Consider the following 14,532-nt stretch of genomic DNA (forward strand, 5'->3'; position numbering starts at 1 on the left):
AATATGACAAATTCGAAGATAATTTGTATTTTTCCTAACCATACAAACCTTAGCTATTTACAAAGGGTATTACTTTTAGCGTAGCTGAAATGGCGAGCCATTAGAATTTAACGAGGGTGTATTACCCCCGCGCTAGTTAGCGGGGGGGGGGGGGGGGGGGGGGGGGGGGGTAGGGGGGGGGGGTAGGGGAGTGGTAGCTAGCTACCCCTCCTCCCCCTCACACACACGTGAATACTCACTTTCACTTAGAGGTAGGACTTGTCTTGGGGGACAGGGCTGGCGGGCAAATATGTGTAAATAGCTAAGGTTTGTATGGTTAGGAAAAATACAAATTATCTTCGAATTTGTCATTTGTTCCGTAACCGAAATACAAACCACGCTATTTACAAAGGGTGACTTATCCCTTAGGAAGGGTGGAAAGTCCCCAGCCATACTGGCTTTGGTTTTACCCGGGGACTCAGAATCCGAGTGAGTCGCACTCGAGAAAAGAAGTTCCTTGCTCCGCAAGGAACCATGTGGCCTACGTAAGCTTGTGTGTGAAGGAAGAAGTGTGACTCGTCCTAGGCAGTTGACCTGGAGTTCCAGAAGGAACTCTGGGTTAGGACGTTCCCAATACCACCTCGTCAGGGTATGGGGGACGCGACAGTATTGACTCAATACTCGGAACACAAGGAAGCATGGTTTACCTGCAGAGGTTCGAGGTCAGCTATGCAGAGACCAGGATGCTGCTTCCCCGTAGAGGGGATGATGAAGAAAGAAGTAAGGGCCAGACATACTTCTTTCGTTCATGCAGACTAAAACCTGATAACAATGCCCTCAACCTTCTGCTACCTGTACAAAAGGGAGCCTGAGGTTAGACCAGCTGTTGTGTAGCCACCACAGAGCGATAGAAAACGTATCGAGACTCCTGTGGGTCACGCCCTGCAGGAAGCGGGCTGCGAAGGTCATCAGACGCTTCCAGACTCCAGCTTGTAGCACCTGCGTCACAGAGTAGTATTACTCGAAGGCGAGGGACGTTGCGATGTATCCAACATCGTGCTGTAGGGCGACGTGACGGGGGAGGGTCTGAAGACAGGACGAGATGAATGTCCTTGAGTCCGGGCTGAAGAGGTATACTGGTGACTCTCCCCCCATGTCCTCCTTGTGTTCCCAAATCGGCTGCAACTGAGGACAAACTGCAGCTGTTCCCAGCGCTAACCTCTCGATTCCTTACTGGCAAGAAAGAGAAGGTCTTGGGACATCAGACACAGAATGGAGACTCGAAATCTTGAATGAATCGGACCGAAGGGCCAGGACCCTCAGATTCTGAGTCTAGCCAACAACTCAGGAGCGAGCCTGAATGTTGCCTTCCCCTCTTCCTTAGAAAGGGGGGAGTAGTAAGAGACCAAGAAGATTGCTTACACACTGGCCGTGGCCAGAGTGAGCAGAAGACCCAAGGCGGAATACAATCCGAGGCCTGTCGTAAAAGGGTCTTGAGAAGATCTCTTAAAGGACTAAAAGTCCGAGCCATGCTCCAAGTTGGAGGTCTTCCTCCGACTAGGGCAGGGACGATCGTAGCTTCGCATGAGCGAGGATAGATCCAGCGGGCAGGAAAAAGTTATTCCTTTAAGCCTGAAGGTCAGGGAAAGGCTGAGCGACAGGCTTCATTGCCGAGAGCGGAAAGGAGTTTCCTCCCGCCGAAAGGCAATAAGACCGTTATTGCTGGAGAAGAGGCCTCAAGGGAAGAGGTATATCTCCCACGGCACCAACCACCTTAGACTCTTCACTTTGCCTGGGAGACCCCTGTGGATGACTATCGCAGATGACGCGACCTCCGTACCGCGACTGTAGCGGGTTGTCTCTTCTAGAGGAGGAAGCGTAGTGTCTCCAGGCATGAAGCCGAAGCGACGCCCCGGTTCGGGAGAGATGTCGCAGTGTGGTTGCTTGAGTAGTCTGCGCCGTGGGAGAAGCTCTCCCGGGAGTTCCGTCAGGGGAAGCAGAGGGTCCAGAAACCGTTCTGAGCGTAGTCCCAGTGGAGCTCTCCCATTGAAAGGTTGACAGACAACCTGGTCTTGTTGAGGCCCATTGTCCGCAGACAAAAAGGAGGGAAGACGCAGGCGTCGAAGTTGTCCCACCATCACCGGAATGCATCTTGCCAGTGTCTCGGGGTCTGAGACTGGGGGGAAGACTAGCGGAAGCTTGAGGTTCCAAGCTGTCGCGATCAGGTCCCCCAGACCAGCACTTGCTGGTTACCCAAGGTCAAAGACCCCTAGGTACACTCTCTCTATGAGGCTCTGCTCGGATAGTCTGAGAGAAACATTCTCCTGCCTGGAATGAGAGAGCCGATGGTGGTATTGAGAGAATCTCAATCATCCCGGTATCTCTACTGCAAGATGTGAAGATGTGAAAATGCGTCCCCTGCTGGTTAGAATGAAGTCGACGCGCAACGGGGAGACTCGGCAGGAGCTGTAGGATCTGAAGAGGGGCCAGACTAAGGCCCCTAAGCCTGCCTGAATGATGGAGAGGTATCCTTCAGGTCATGACCATAGGCCTGGACCGGAACATGCCCCCCCCCCCTTTCCTTTGACGAGTCCGAGAACCGCATCAAGAATGTGGGGAAAGGATGAGAATATCCACTACCATCAAGAGGCTCCATAGGTCAACACCCATTGCAGGTCTAATAGTTCCGCTGGTCCCATAGGGCCAGGGAGTCCGGTTAAACATTGCCTGAAGCCACCGGAACTTGGATCGCCCCACATGGAACTTATCCTGAGTCGACCGTTCGGACTATAGACGGGTCAATGAGGAAAGAAGAACTAGGAAACGTTCCAAGGTAGGGCTGAAAGCTCTGCTTGACTGAGAACAGGTACTGCAACTCTCCTCAGTCTTGCCACAGTCAACCGAAAGGAAGGCTCGGAGGATGTGGTAACAGAATCTGGCGTCCCCAGGTGGTCACCCATCCAAGTACCGACGTTGCTTAACCTCGCTGGATGGACGAGAAGCGGGGTTTCCAATGTGGTAAGGCGGTTGACTCAATATCATGGCCAGATACTACAGATGTTGAGGCAGAGGAAGAGAAGGCTCCAAGCAAAATACCATGAGCCCACACTCATGGTAAGCATCCGGAAGCTTGTCCCGGCGCTGAAGAAGGTCGAAACCCGAGCCTACCAGAGTTGACCAGCCCTCCAAACAGCAGAGGAGGCGGAAGCCTGCACCTGAGCGGCCAAGAGGAAGGCAGGGAGAGTTCTCTGGGGAAAACAAACCTGCTATGCCACGGCGGGATAGCCACACTGCATCATAAGCAGGAATACTTGCAGTCTAGGCGGAATTCGACGAGTACCCTGGAAGATGGATGGAATGGAAACTGAAAGTACCCGTCCTTCCGATCCAGGGTTTAAGGAGTCCTGTCGCCTCGTTACCAGTCTGATCGATTCTGCTGGTCTACGCTGGCCGAAGTTTGTTCGACAAACTTGATCGGGGCTGAGAGGTCGACTATGGACATCCCCTCTCAGATCCTTCCTTACAAGAAAGGATCGACTGAGGGGGCCGGGGGTGAAGCCGTCGATGATCCTAAGGAAGACCTTCGCCTAAGGTATGTATCATTCTGCCCAACCGGGCAACTCTGCTGACGCTATGGCATAGAGGTTCAGAGACACTGAATTCGCTGACAGAGACGGCAGGCGCGATATCCTTGGCTACTTACAGAGAATATGCGGGAATGGGCATCGGGAAGCTGTCATTCGGATGAGTAACCTTAAGCATCCTCCCAGCGAAAAACCTGCAATCCTAGAGTTCGTGAACTCCTTTTAGGACTATGCCCCCCCGGGGGAGTCTCCCGTGCCATCTGTTCCTGACAGGAGAAAACTGCAATTGGACACCTTGTCCCAGTTGTCGTAGCCGATAACTTAGGCCGACGTGGTTGAAAGAAAAGGCGCTGGAGCCCTGCAGAGTCTGGAAGAAAGCGCCTTGGAGGAGTGAAACCGGAAGTCGATTTACTCCGCACAGCAGCTGTCTAAGTCTCTGTCCTTGGGCACAAACAAACTCTTCTCAAGGATGGAAGGGTGTCTGAGGTCGTCGACCTCCACAGATGACACACCCGAAGGAAGCCCTCAGTCAGCGCGTCCAGATGGAACAACATCGAGCTTGTCCGCAAGTTAGATACTTAACGACGAAAGGCCAAGGTGCCTGAGCTCGAGAGGAGGAAAGTACCCTTGATCTTCCTGTAGCTTCCTTGAACCAAACCTCGGGCCGTAACCGAGGAGGGAAAGAACCTGGTAAGCTCCCAGAGGAAGAGGTAAGCAGTCACCCCTTGTCCGATGGAGAAATCTCGAACGGAAAGCCCCCCCCGCCAAAAATCCTTCCAGGGAATGACGGGGAAGGGCTAACCCAGGTTCAGGAATAGAGGAGTGTTGCTCAGATCATCCTTAAGTTTCTCCTATTCTTGCAAGTGCCATGCTCTGTGTTTACGGGGTGAGACAGTGTTCTGGAAATACGCTCCAGAAGAACTCGCCAGGCTGGTCATGCTGCGAAAACCCCACTGGGAATCGTGGTCGCAATTGCCATGGAGCTCGCGCGACGGGAATTCCTGGTGGTCGGCGGGCGATAACCCATAGACGAGCAATGGATACTGCAAGAAATAAGCCGACATTTGTGCGAAGAAACACTGTAGGTTCGCGCGACGGAACACCATCCGTCTGCGAGATGGAAAAAAACCGTTGGTTCGCGCGTGGGCGAACATTGGAGAGCATGAGCGTAGACGTGCAGGCACGTGGGCGTGTGGGCGCGCGGACGCGCGGGCGAGTGGTCGCGCGGTTGCACGGGCGAGCGGTCGCGCGGTTGCACGGGCGAGCGGTCGCGCGGTTGCACGGGCGAGCGGTCGCGTGGTTGCACAGGCGAGCGGTCGCGCAATTGCACGGGCGAGCGGTCGTGAGGGTGGGCAGGTGGATGAGAGCGAGTCCGAGGCGGCGAACGCAAGCGTTAGCGCGATGGCGAGGAAACGCGCTGCCGCGTGGGCGAGGAGGACTGCTGGCGATATGGATCAACAAGCGATCGGTGGTGAGCTGGTGAGCGCTAACGCGCAGGTTGGCGATGGTGCGTTGTGATATGCCGACACAATGGTCGAGCAGTATGCGAAGGTGAGCGATCGTGCGATGGCGAGCAGTATGCGAAGGTGAGCGATCGCGAGCAGTGATCAGCATGCGCAGGGTCGCGCGATGGTGATCAGTATGCGCAGGGTCGCGTGATGGTGATCAGCATGCCAGGGTCGCGCGATGGCGATCAGCATGCGCAGGTTAGCGGTCGCGCGATGGCGAACAGCATCTGCAGGTGGGCGATCGCGTGATGGCGAACAGCATACGCAGTTGAGGGTCGCGCGATGGTGATCAGCATCCGCCGTTGAGGGTCGCGCGATGGCGATCAGCATCCGCAGTTGAGGGTCGCGCGATGGTGATCAGCATCCGCAGTTGAGGGTCGCGCGATGGCGATCAGCATCCGCAGTTGAGGGTTGTGCGATGGCGATCAGCATCCGCAGTTGAGGGTCGCGCGATGGCGATCAGCATCCGCAGTTGAGGGTCGCGCGATGGCGATCAGCATGCGCAGGTGAGATAGTAGCTGGCGAACCATGTTCCTTCAGAAGTGTTGGAGAACGTTGGCGTGCCGGCTGTAACACACGTGGGCGATCCGGAGATCGCTGGCGAGCTGATGATCGCTGACGGGCTGATGATCGCTGGCGAGCTGATGATCGCTGGCGAGCTGATGATCGCTGGCGAGCTGATGATCGCTGGCGAGCTGATGATCGCTGACGAGCTGATGATCGCTGACGAGCAGAAGGCTACGCGTGGAAGCCTGCGCAAAGAAGAAGAGTCCTTGACCCCGACCTGAACCGAAGTTCTAGATCGCGAGGGCGAACGTGGGCGCACAGGGCGCGTAACAGGAACCAACAGGAACCGCAGGGAAGATCATCTTGAAAGCGCTGACGAACAGGAGAGCGCTGATGAGCAGAAGGGCGCGTAGGGAAACCCTGACACGCAAGGGAAGAACCCCCGTGGGGGCAACCCTTTGCCCCGAAGGGATCGTTGTCCGCCGAGAGACTGATGTCCGTCGGAAGACCGCTGTCCGTCGGGCAGACCGTTGTCCGTCGGGAAGACCGTTGCCCGTCGGAAGACGAGATCAGACTGCTGTCCATCTGCACCAAGGCGGAAGATCGAGAAAAAGGGAGTGTAGGCTGCAAACGGAGATCCAAAAAGGCGCCTCAAGCACCCTTATAGGGAGATGAGAGGCCCTTACGACGAGGCGGACGGTGGGCCTTACGGCGAGGGAGGCCAACAGCAACAGCAACAGAAGAAACCTCCGAAGAGGAGTCTCTATGAGTGTACTCTCTCGCGAACGAAAGAGAAACACTTCGTGGAAGAGACTGGTCAGCCAGTGACCTAAAAGGAGCAATCCTCCGAAGAGGAGCTCCTGCAGTTGCCCAGCCCCTTGAGCGAAACTGCAGGTGCGACCGCTCAGCACCAAGAGCATAGTCGCACGAAAAAAAGGCAAGAGAAGAACCCCCCAAAAGGGGAAAAACTCAAGCCTGGACAGGAAAAACTTCCCTCGGAAGGAAAGTTATCCGCCCAAGGAGGCAAGCCTCCTGACTGTTCTAAAATGAACTGGAGAGCTGTCCGTCGACACGGGAGTACTACCAGTAGAAGGAGACACGCCCCTGACGAAAATACAAGGGGGGAGGCAGCAACAGCCGAATCCCCAGGACTCAACCAGACAGCTCACACCGTTGCTATATTACAGAAACGAACTAGATCGGTAACTGTAAAAAAATAAAACAAATAATATTAGTACACATTCATTCCCCCGGGAAGGCTCCGAAGAGGAATCCCGAGGGAAAGGAACAAGAATACACAACAGGCACGTGCCCTCACAACCACTTACGCTCGCGGAAGGAGAGCTGTAACCAAAACAGAATTATAACAATTATAATTATGTAACTATGTAATTATGTAATTTAAAAATGAATGAACACTAAAGAAAGAACGAAAACCCCAAAAGGAATCGTTCTACAAGCTGAAAAACAAAAAACAACTAAAATTAGAATCATAACTAATTGATACAAACGTACGGCGTAGCAACCCCCCACACGGAAAGGAAGCTAGGCTACAAGGGCGTAGTAACACGTAGTAAAAGGGTGAACGACCTCAAGAGAGAGAGAGAGAGAAAGACATAAGTCAAACTCGATCGCCACCCATAAAATACGCCGTGGTGGCCTAACTGCCGAGGCCTCCACGTAGATATCGTACACTACACACACACACATCTGAAACTTACTTATTTCTATACTCAAATATATATACAAACATGAAAACATGTTTACATATATATTGAGTAAATGAAAAGTAAGCGATTAAGTAAAGACAAAACAGACAATGGCTGCCAAGCGAGGACCAAGACAGAGACGTCTGTCACAGTCCGAGCCAAAAGTTAAAGTGAGTATTCACCTGTGTGTGAGGGGGAGGAGGGGTAGCTAGCTACCACTCCCCTACCCCCCCCCCCCCCCGCTAACTAGCGCGGGGGAAATACACCCTCGTTAAATTCTAATGGCTCGCCATTTCAGCTACGCTAAAAGTAATACCCTTTGTAAATAGCGTGGTTTGTATTTCGGTTACGGAACAATTAATATTTTTATAATTTTTCATATTTTTTTCTATTATCTTTATGAATTCAAACTTTTATATGTCCAATAAGGAGTAATTTTAAAAAAATTTACATAATTTATAAATCCTTGTTGTACTGAGATACAAATTGGTGAACGGCAATATGGTGAGGGATACTGTAACTAGGAATATGATTAGAGTCAAGCTGGATACTCGTAATTAAAAAATTATAACATACGTCGGTAGTGGTGGCAGGGAATCCCCTTCCCCCTGTCAGTACACTGATAAGTCACTTTGATCTTCCCCTAGGAATTACGGGACAGTTGAAGCAGGAAGTGTAACTTTAAAGATTCAGGTCTGTATGGTCCGAAAAAATAAAATCTGCCTTTTAAAAATAAGACAAATTTGTAGACAATTTGTATTTTTCCTAACGATACAAACCTTTAGCTATTTATTAGGGGTATTCCTTTCAGCGAAGCTGAAAGGATGAGCCATTAAAATTTTAGCGAAGGTTAACCACCCATTCCACTAGTTAGCGAGGGTAGGGGGGGCAGCTTACTACCCCTCCCGCACCTGTGATTTAGCTCACTTTGCTTGGAGGTACGACTTCAAGGGGGATAGGGCTGGAGGGTAAGTTTGTATAAATAGCTAGGGTTTGTATCATTAGGAAAAATACAAATTATCTACGAATTTGTCATTTGTTCCGTAACTGGAATACAAACCTACACTATTTATTAGGGGTGATTCGCTCATTAGGAGGGTGGATGTCCTTCCCAATCTAGCTTTTTGGCTTTACCCGGGGGCTCTTTATTTTAAATAGGTTTGTACCAAAAATATGGAGTCTCTGCACACCGCTAAACCTTGCTACGCAAGCTGTGTGTTGAGATATTTAGAAGTGTGACCGTCCAGGTAAAAGTTATTCGGGAGTCTTTCTAGGAAAAACTGTTGTAATCAAGACTTTCTCAATACCACCTCGCCGGGGTATGTGGACACCACAGTATTAGCTTATTACTAGGTACACAAGGGCGAATGGTTTACCTGCAGTGGTTTGAGGTCAGCTTGTGCAGAAAACCTAGAATGCTGCTCTCCCTAAGAGAGGGGAGGATGAAGAAAAGAATAAGGGCCAGTCAAGCCTTTTCATTCACGCAGAATAAAACCAGGAAATGGTGCCCTCAACCTTCTCCTAATAGTCCAATAAGGAGCTTGAGGTATTATACCACCTGTTGTGCAGCCACCACAGGGCCGATAGAGAACGTATCGAGACTCCTGTGAGTCACGTCTTGCAGGTAGTGGGCTGTGAACATATTCTGACGTTTCTACACCCCAGCCTGTCGAAACTGCATCACTGAGAAGTTTATCTTGAATGCCAAATACGTAACTACAGCCCTGACATCATGAGCTCTGGGGCAACATCAAGGAGGAGGGTCTGGATTCAGGGCATGGTCTATGACCTTGCTATTCCAAGCAGAGATGGTGTTTATAGTAACCCTCCTCTTGTTCCTCCCTGTGCTGACAATAAGTGCAGGCACACAGGGATGAGCTGCAGCTGTTCTCTTGAAGTACAGCCTCAAACTCCTCACTGGGCATAGTAAGAGATAATCAGGGTCATCAGTAACTGAGCAGAGACTCGAAATCTGGAAGGATTCGAATCGGGGATCCGCCACTCCCAGATTGATTGATTGACTGATTGATTTGAGGTTTTCAGGCATCCTGACATCGAAGGCCATTGACCCTAATATCGTTAATTATCAATAAAGATTAAAAGAATATTTAATTAAAACCAGAAAAGTAAATATGTTATAAAACTTAAATAGCATTAATAAGACCTGCTGCTGCTGATATGAATTTAAAAATACCACTAGCAATGTACGACACATCATGTCCAAGTATCTTGGCAAGGATGAACCTTCCATCTTCACCCCGAGCCTCAAACAGATATCTATTTCTTTCTGTGCTATAAGTGGGTCATTCAGTCAACAAATGCCTCACTGTCAAGGGTATCAAACAGTCGTCGCAATATGGTTGGTGTTGGCCAGCCAGCAGAAACTCATGTGTCATCCAAGTGAGACCAATGCGGAGACAACAATGAATAGTCTCCCATTTTCGGGGCATCCCATTATATCTCCAAGAGGATATAACAATCGCAATTTCTCTCATCTTATTTTCGGTTAAACTATCCCAATGCTGTTGCCAATTGTTATAAATAAAATTCTTAATTGCTGGTAAAAAAATTAATACAAAGAATGGGATACCTTCTTAGTAACAACTCGGCTGCAGCACTCTCTGCCAGTGAATCTGCCTTTTCATTTCCAGACACACCTACATGTACCAAAACCCAGCAAAATCGAACTGTTATACCTTTCAGGCCACTGATTAAAAGCCACTCTAAAATCTTTAAAACTAAAGGGTTACTAGAATTAAAACCTAAAGATTGAAGGACACTTCTTGAATTACTAAAAATGGTGAAATTGCCCTCCTCTTTTAACGCTATTTTCTCAATACCGGTTAGTATGCCATATAATTCAGCAGTAAATATGGAAGATATTGGAGGAAGTGCACCTGTACTCCCAGACTCAGAGTTTTGGTTACAAACTCGGGGATGAAGCTGAACGTTACCTCTCCCATCCCCTTGAATGAGCGATGTTGTATGAGAGATCACGAAGTTCACTGACTCGCTTAGCCGAAGCCAAAGCTAGTAGGAACACCGTCTTCCTAGTGAGGTGGTGATCTGTTGCCTGGCGTAATGGTTCATAGGGAGGTCTCTTTAGAGACATGAGAACTCGAACCACGTTCCATGAGGGAGGTCTCACTTCAGAATGAGGACACGTAAGTTCGTAACTGGGTATAGGTAAGGAAAATTCTAGCGATGACGAAATGTCTATTCTGCTGAGTCTAGGGCGAGGCTTAAGGCTGAGTGATAGCCTTTAATCTTGGAAGGAGAAATATCCCGCTTTGACTTCCTCCACTGGCGCCCAAACCTTTCCCACTGGGAGGCAGACCACTGTCGACACTCGCTACACTTGTTTTTCCTATCACACCGTTGACCTCTGCAGGCGGGACAAAGGGTGTGATGATCGGTGTTCACGGTTGACGTGAAAATACCGCAGGGTCGGCCATCAAGTCCAGGGCAGGTACGCATGGTCGGCAAAAGTCAACACACACACACTAGTAATTAGAAACCAAAAACAAAAAGAAATTAATGGTAGTCCAAAATAACTTGCTGAGGATGAAGAAAGGAAACGACCGTTCACCATCAGAGCCAAAAGCAAAGTGAGCTAAATCACAGGTGTGAGAGTGTGAGCAGTAGCAAGCTACACCCCCCACCCCCTGGTAACTAGTGGAATGGGTAGTTAACACTCGCTAAAATTCTAATGGCTCGTCCTTTCAGCTTCGCCGAATGTAATACCCCTAATAAATAGTGAAGGTTTGTAGTCCAGATATGGAATAAATTATAGTATACTGTAGTGCAATAAATGGTTTGTCGAAAATGAGACTATTTTATAGTGTACTTGGTTGCATTTTGAACGTGTTTGAAAATTATTTCTTGTGGAAATCCATAGTGTTTGAGTTATGGTGGGTAGACTACCAAAACAGCGGAGAGTATACTGTGTATCAGTCTGATTGTATACAGTACTTAAATGATAAACTGTTATTTCTGCCACGTCACCATCATAAAAACCAGACACCATAATAATAAAGAACAGTTACAGTAATCAGAACTCAGCAATAGAAATGAAATATAATAAAGAAACACTGTAGCTTTTATTTGCAAGGACTTCCAAAAGCATATAAAACATGAATTTTCACTCATGTTTTCTATAGAGTCATTTGTAGCCATGTTCATTGTACTGTACTACAAAAAAAAAAAAAAACCTATTTACTTAATTGACAGTATTTACCCCTATGTTGGCATACCAAATTTACACTAATTATTTACTGTTTTTTGTTCTGTCATAGCATGCAATTAAACATTATCTCACTGTTCCTATCAGAACATGTTTCACAGTACACATTAGCACCATGGGCTAGTATTTTGGTGTTTTTTTAATTAGCTAATTAATCACTTGGTTCAAACTGATTTTTGATAAGCCTTTGTAGGTTGCATAGTATTTTGGGGTTAATTCAATTATGTAAATGATTGCCTGGTTCAAAGTGGCTTCTGCTCAGTATTGGCTCGATTTGCTGGCGATTTTATCACTATTTCACAACTCCTCTATTCTGGCAGGCAATACAAAATACTGTACATGACATTTCTAGCATAATACTTTAAAATATTTAATAAATGACTAAATAAAACCACTGATACACAAACGTAAAGTTAGAATATGGACTTGGCTTCCATTTCCCATTATCAGACTAAATATATCAAACACATATTTCTACCTTAACCATCATCAATACCATGATAAATAAAATAAAAGCTGTAATTGAATTGTATTTCAATACTCAAAACAAATAACCAAGCGGTTTAGAATATAAAGCGCTTGGCACTGTATTCTGTTTGAACAAGTAACTTAGTACGGAAGCACGACCTATCAGTGTTTTTCTGAACTACCGGGTGATGGAGGCTCCTGCGGTATGCATTAAGGTGACAAAAGGAGCAAAACAGGATTTTTTTTTATTAAATCTACAACTTTGTTAATAACAGTTTCTGCCCGTAGTACATGGATTTCAAAATACTGTACTTGCAAATATCTATTCAATTATGCAAGTTTAATGCTCTAACAGGGGTGTATGTATGATGATGGCCATGTCCCATAACTCGCCTATTTTCAACCCTATCACTAAAATTACGGCAGTCTAAGGAGGGTCGCAAGGGAGGCGTTAACCCTTCATTAGTTAAGTAGGTATGAGCACAGATTGTAGGTTAGGTCAGGTGTGGAAGTTTAGGTTAGGTGGGGAAGTTTTCGTTAGATAATGTACTATGCATGGGGGGTCCTGTCCGTCGTTATACAAAGGCTCCGCCTCAACTAATATTGTATTAACCATAATAAAAAGAACTTGTTAAACTAGCCTGGAGGTTACGTCATTAGCGGATTTCAATCTACACCCAAACGGGCCTTGACCTGGTTGATCGCAATCTGTTGCGATAGGAATTCTAAACATCAACTGGTTATTTTACATAATGGCTATTCATATGCTACAATATTTGATCAAATAGTATTCATAAACTAGTGACAAGAGCTTAAAATAAAATCAAAACAAAATCAGCTGATCGCGCCGGTGGGGGCAAAGATGAAATTTCTCACCTTATTTTCCTGACACATGGAGCCGAAACCACAGTAAAATTGCGATGGTGTCCCTTTTTTGGCACATTCTTGGGTGCCAATTTGGGTAAAGTTACCCTAAGGGCTGCTGTAGTCCGCAGCATTTCCTTTTGTCAACAACAGTTAATAGAGGTCGTACGTCAGGTCTTTCGCTCCTGTCCTGCAGACGACTGGCAACCAGAGGATGTGACGTCATGTTCTTCTTCCCACCAGATGGCACCGGGAAGTAGCATCTCTGTTTCCATGATAACCGAGACGCAAAACTATCCATTCATGAGATAGTGATATTATTACTATTATCATTACTTACTAAGCTACAACCCTAGATGGAAAAGTAGGATGCTATAAGCCCCAGGGCTCAAACAGGGAAAAGAGCCCAGTGAGAAAAGGAATCAGAGAAATTTAAGATTATCAGAACAGTTACATTAAAATAAATCTTTCCTATATAAACTATAAAAACTTGAACAAAACAAGGGGAAGAGAAATAATTTAGATTAGTGTGCCTGAGTGTACCCTCAAGCAAGAGAACTCTATACCTAGACAGTGGAAGACCATGGTCCAGAAGCTATGGCACTACACAAGACTAGAGAGCAATGGTTTGATTTTGGAGTGTCCTTCTCCTAAAAGAGCTGCTTAACATAGCTAAAGAGTCTCTTCTACCCTTACCAAGAGGAAAGTAGCCAATGAACAATTACACTGCAATAGTTAACCCCTTGGGTGAGGAAGAATTGTTTGGTAATCTCCGTGTTGTTAGGTGTACGAGGACAGAGGAGAATCTGTAAAGAATAGGCCAGTCTATTCAGTGTATATGTAGGCAAAGGGAAAATGAACCGTAACCAGAAAGAAGGATCCAATGTAGTACTGTCTGGCCAGTAAAAGGATCCCATAATTCTCTAGCGGTAGTATCTCAACGGGTGGCTGGTGCCCTGGCCAACCTACTACCTATAACTTTGAATTTAATTGTAAAAGACTTTTGCTAAACGTTGGATTATTATTATTTTTATTATGCAGGCTATTTGAGGAGCCCCACAAAATACTGTAGTTCGTTGGGACAGGTGTAAACTTTCTTATTACTTGTCAAATCCATTTTATTTATGAGGAAGTTGTTTATTTTGATCTGAAATACAACAATATGATGCGATTTTTTATAATTTTCCAAATACTATGAATTCGTGTTGCCTTGTATGTGTAAAGCCAGTTGGGAAGCGACCACATGGTTGAGACTTAATCTAAGGGGGTCACTCCTCTCCCCCCGCCCCCCGGAAGGTAAGGACATGGCTCCTAGGTTAAGGTTAGGTTAGGTGGGAAACCTTAGTTAAGTGGCGTTCTCGTATCTGTTTCTTTTTTAGAATGTGTTCTTTTTTTTTTCGATCTTAACTTTACAAATTTTACTACACCTGTTTTGTCCGAACGAACTACAAAGGGTCCCGTTATTTTATTCAATAGTATAAAAATATAGTAGAAAATTAAACAGACAATAAGAAAACATGTTGATAAATTGTATTCGAAAACATTTTTATGCACATATAAACGCATGTGTGCCCATTTAATGGGCATTTATCTAAATATATACACAAAATTGGAGACGCCATAGTGAGAAATCATCTACATGATTGATAGTCATCAACCGTTTTACTCAG

The 14,532-nt window shown here is 47.0% G+C and overlaps 1 protein-coding gene across 1 annotated transcript in view; it reads right to left on the minus strand.

Annotated features, from left to right (window-relative positions):
* The window catches only part of LOC137642177 (dihydrolipoyllysine-residue acetyltransferase component of pyruvate dehydrogenase complex, mitochondrial-like), a 70,720-nt gene extending 57,638 nt beyond the window's left edge, over positions 1 to 13,082 (minus strand). The window contains exon 1 of the mRNA XM_068374724.1: positions 12,875 to 13,082. Within this exon, the coding sequence (XP_068230825.1) occupies positions 12,875 to 12,996 (122 nt within the window). The 5' untranslated portion in view covers positions 12,997 to 13,082. The remainder of the gene's footprint in view (positions 1 to 12,874) is intronic.
* Positions 13,083 to 14,532: the final 1,450 nt, after the last annotated feature.

Source organism: Palaemon carinicauda, chromosome 6 (genome assembly GCF_036898095.1).
Source record: "Palaemon carinicauda isolate YSFRI2023 chromosome 6, ASM3689809v2, whole genome shotgun sequence".
NCBI classification, from domain to species: Eukaryota; Metazoa; Arthropoda; class Malacostraca; order Decapoda; family Palaemonidae; genus Palaemon; species Palaemon carinicauda.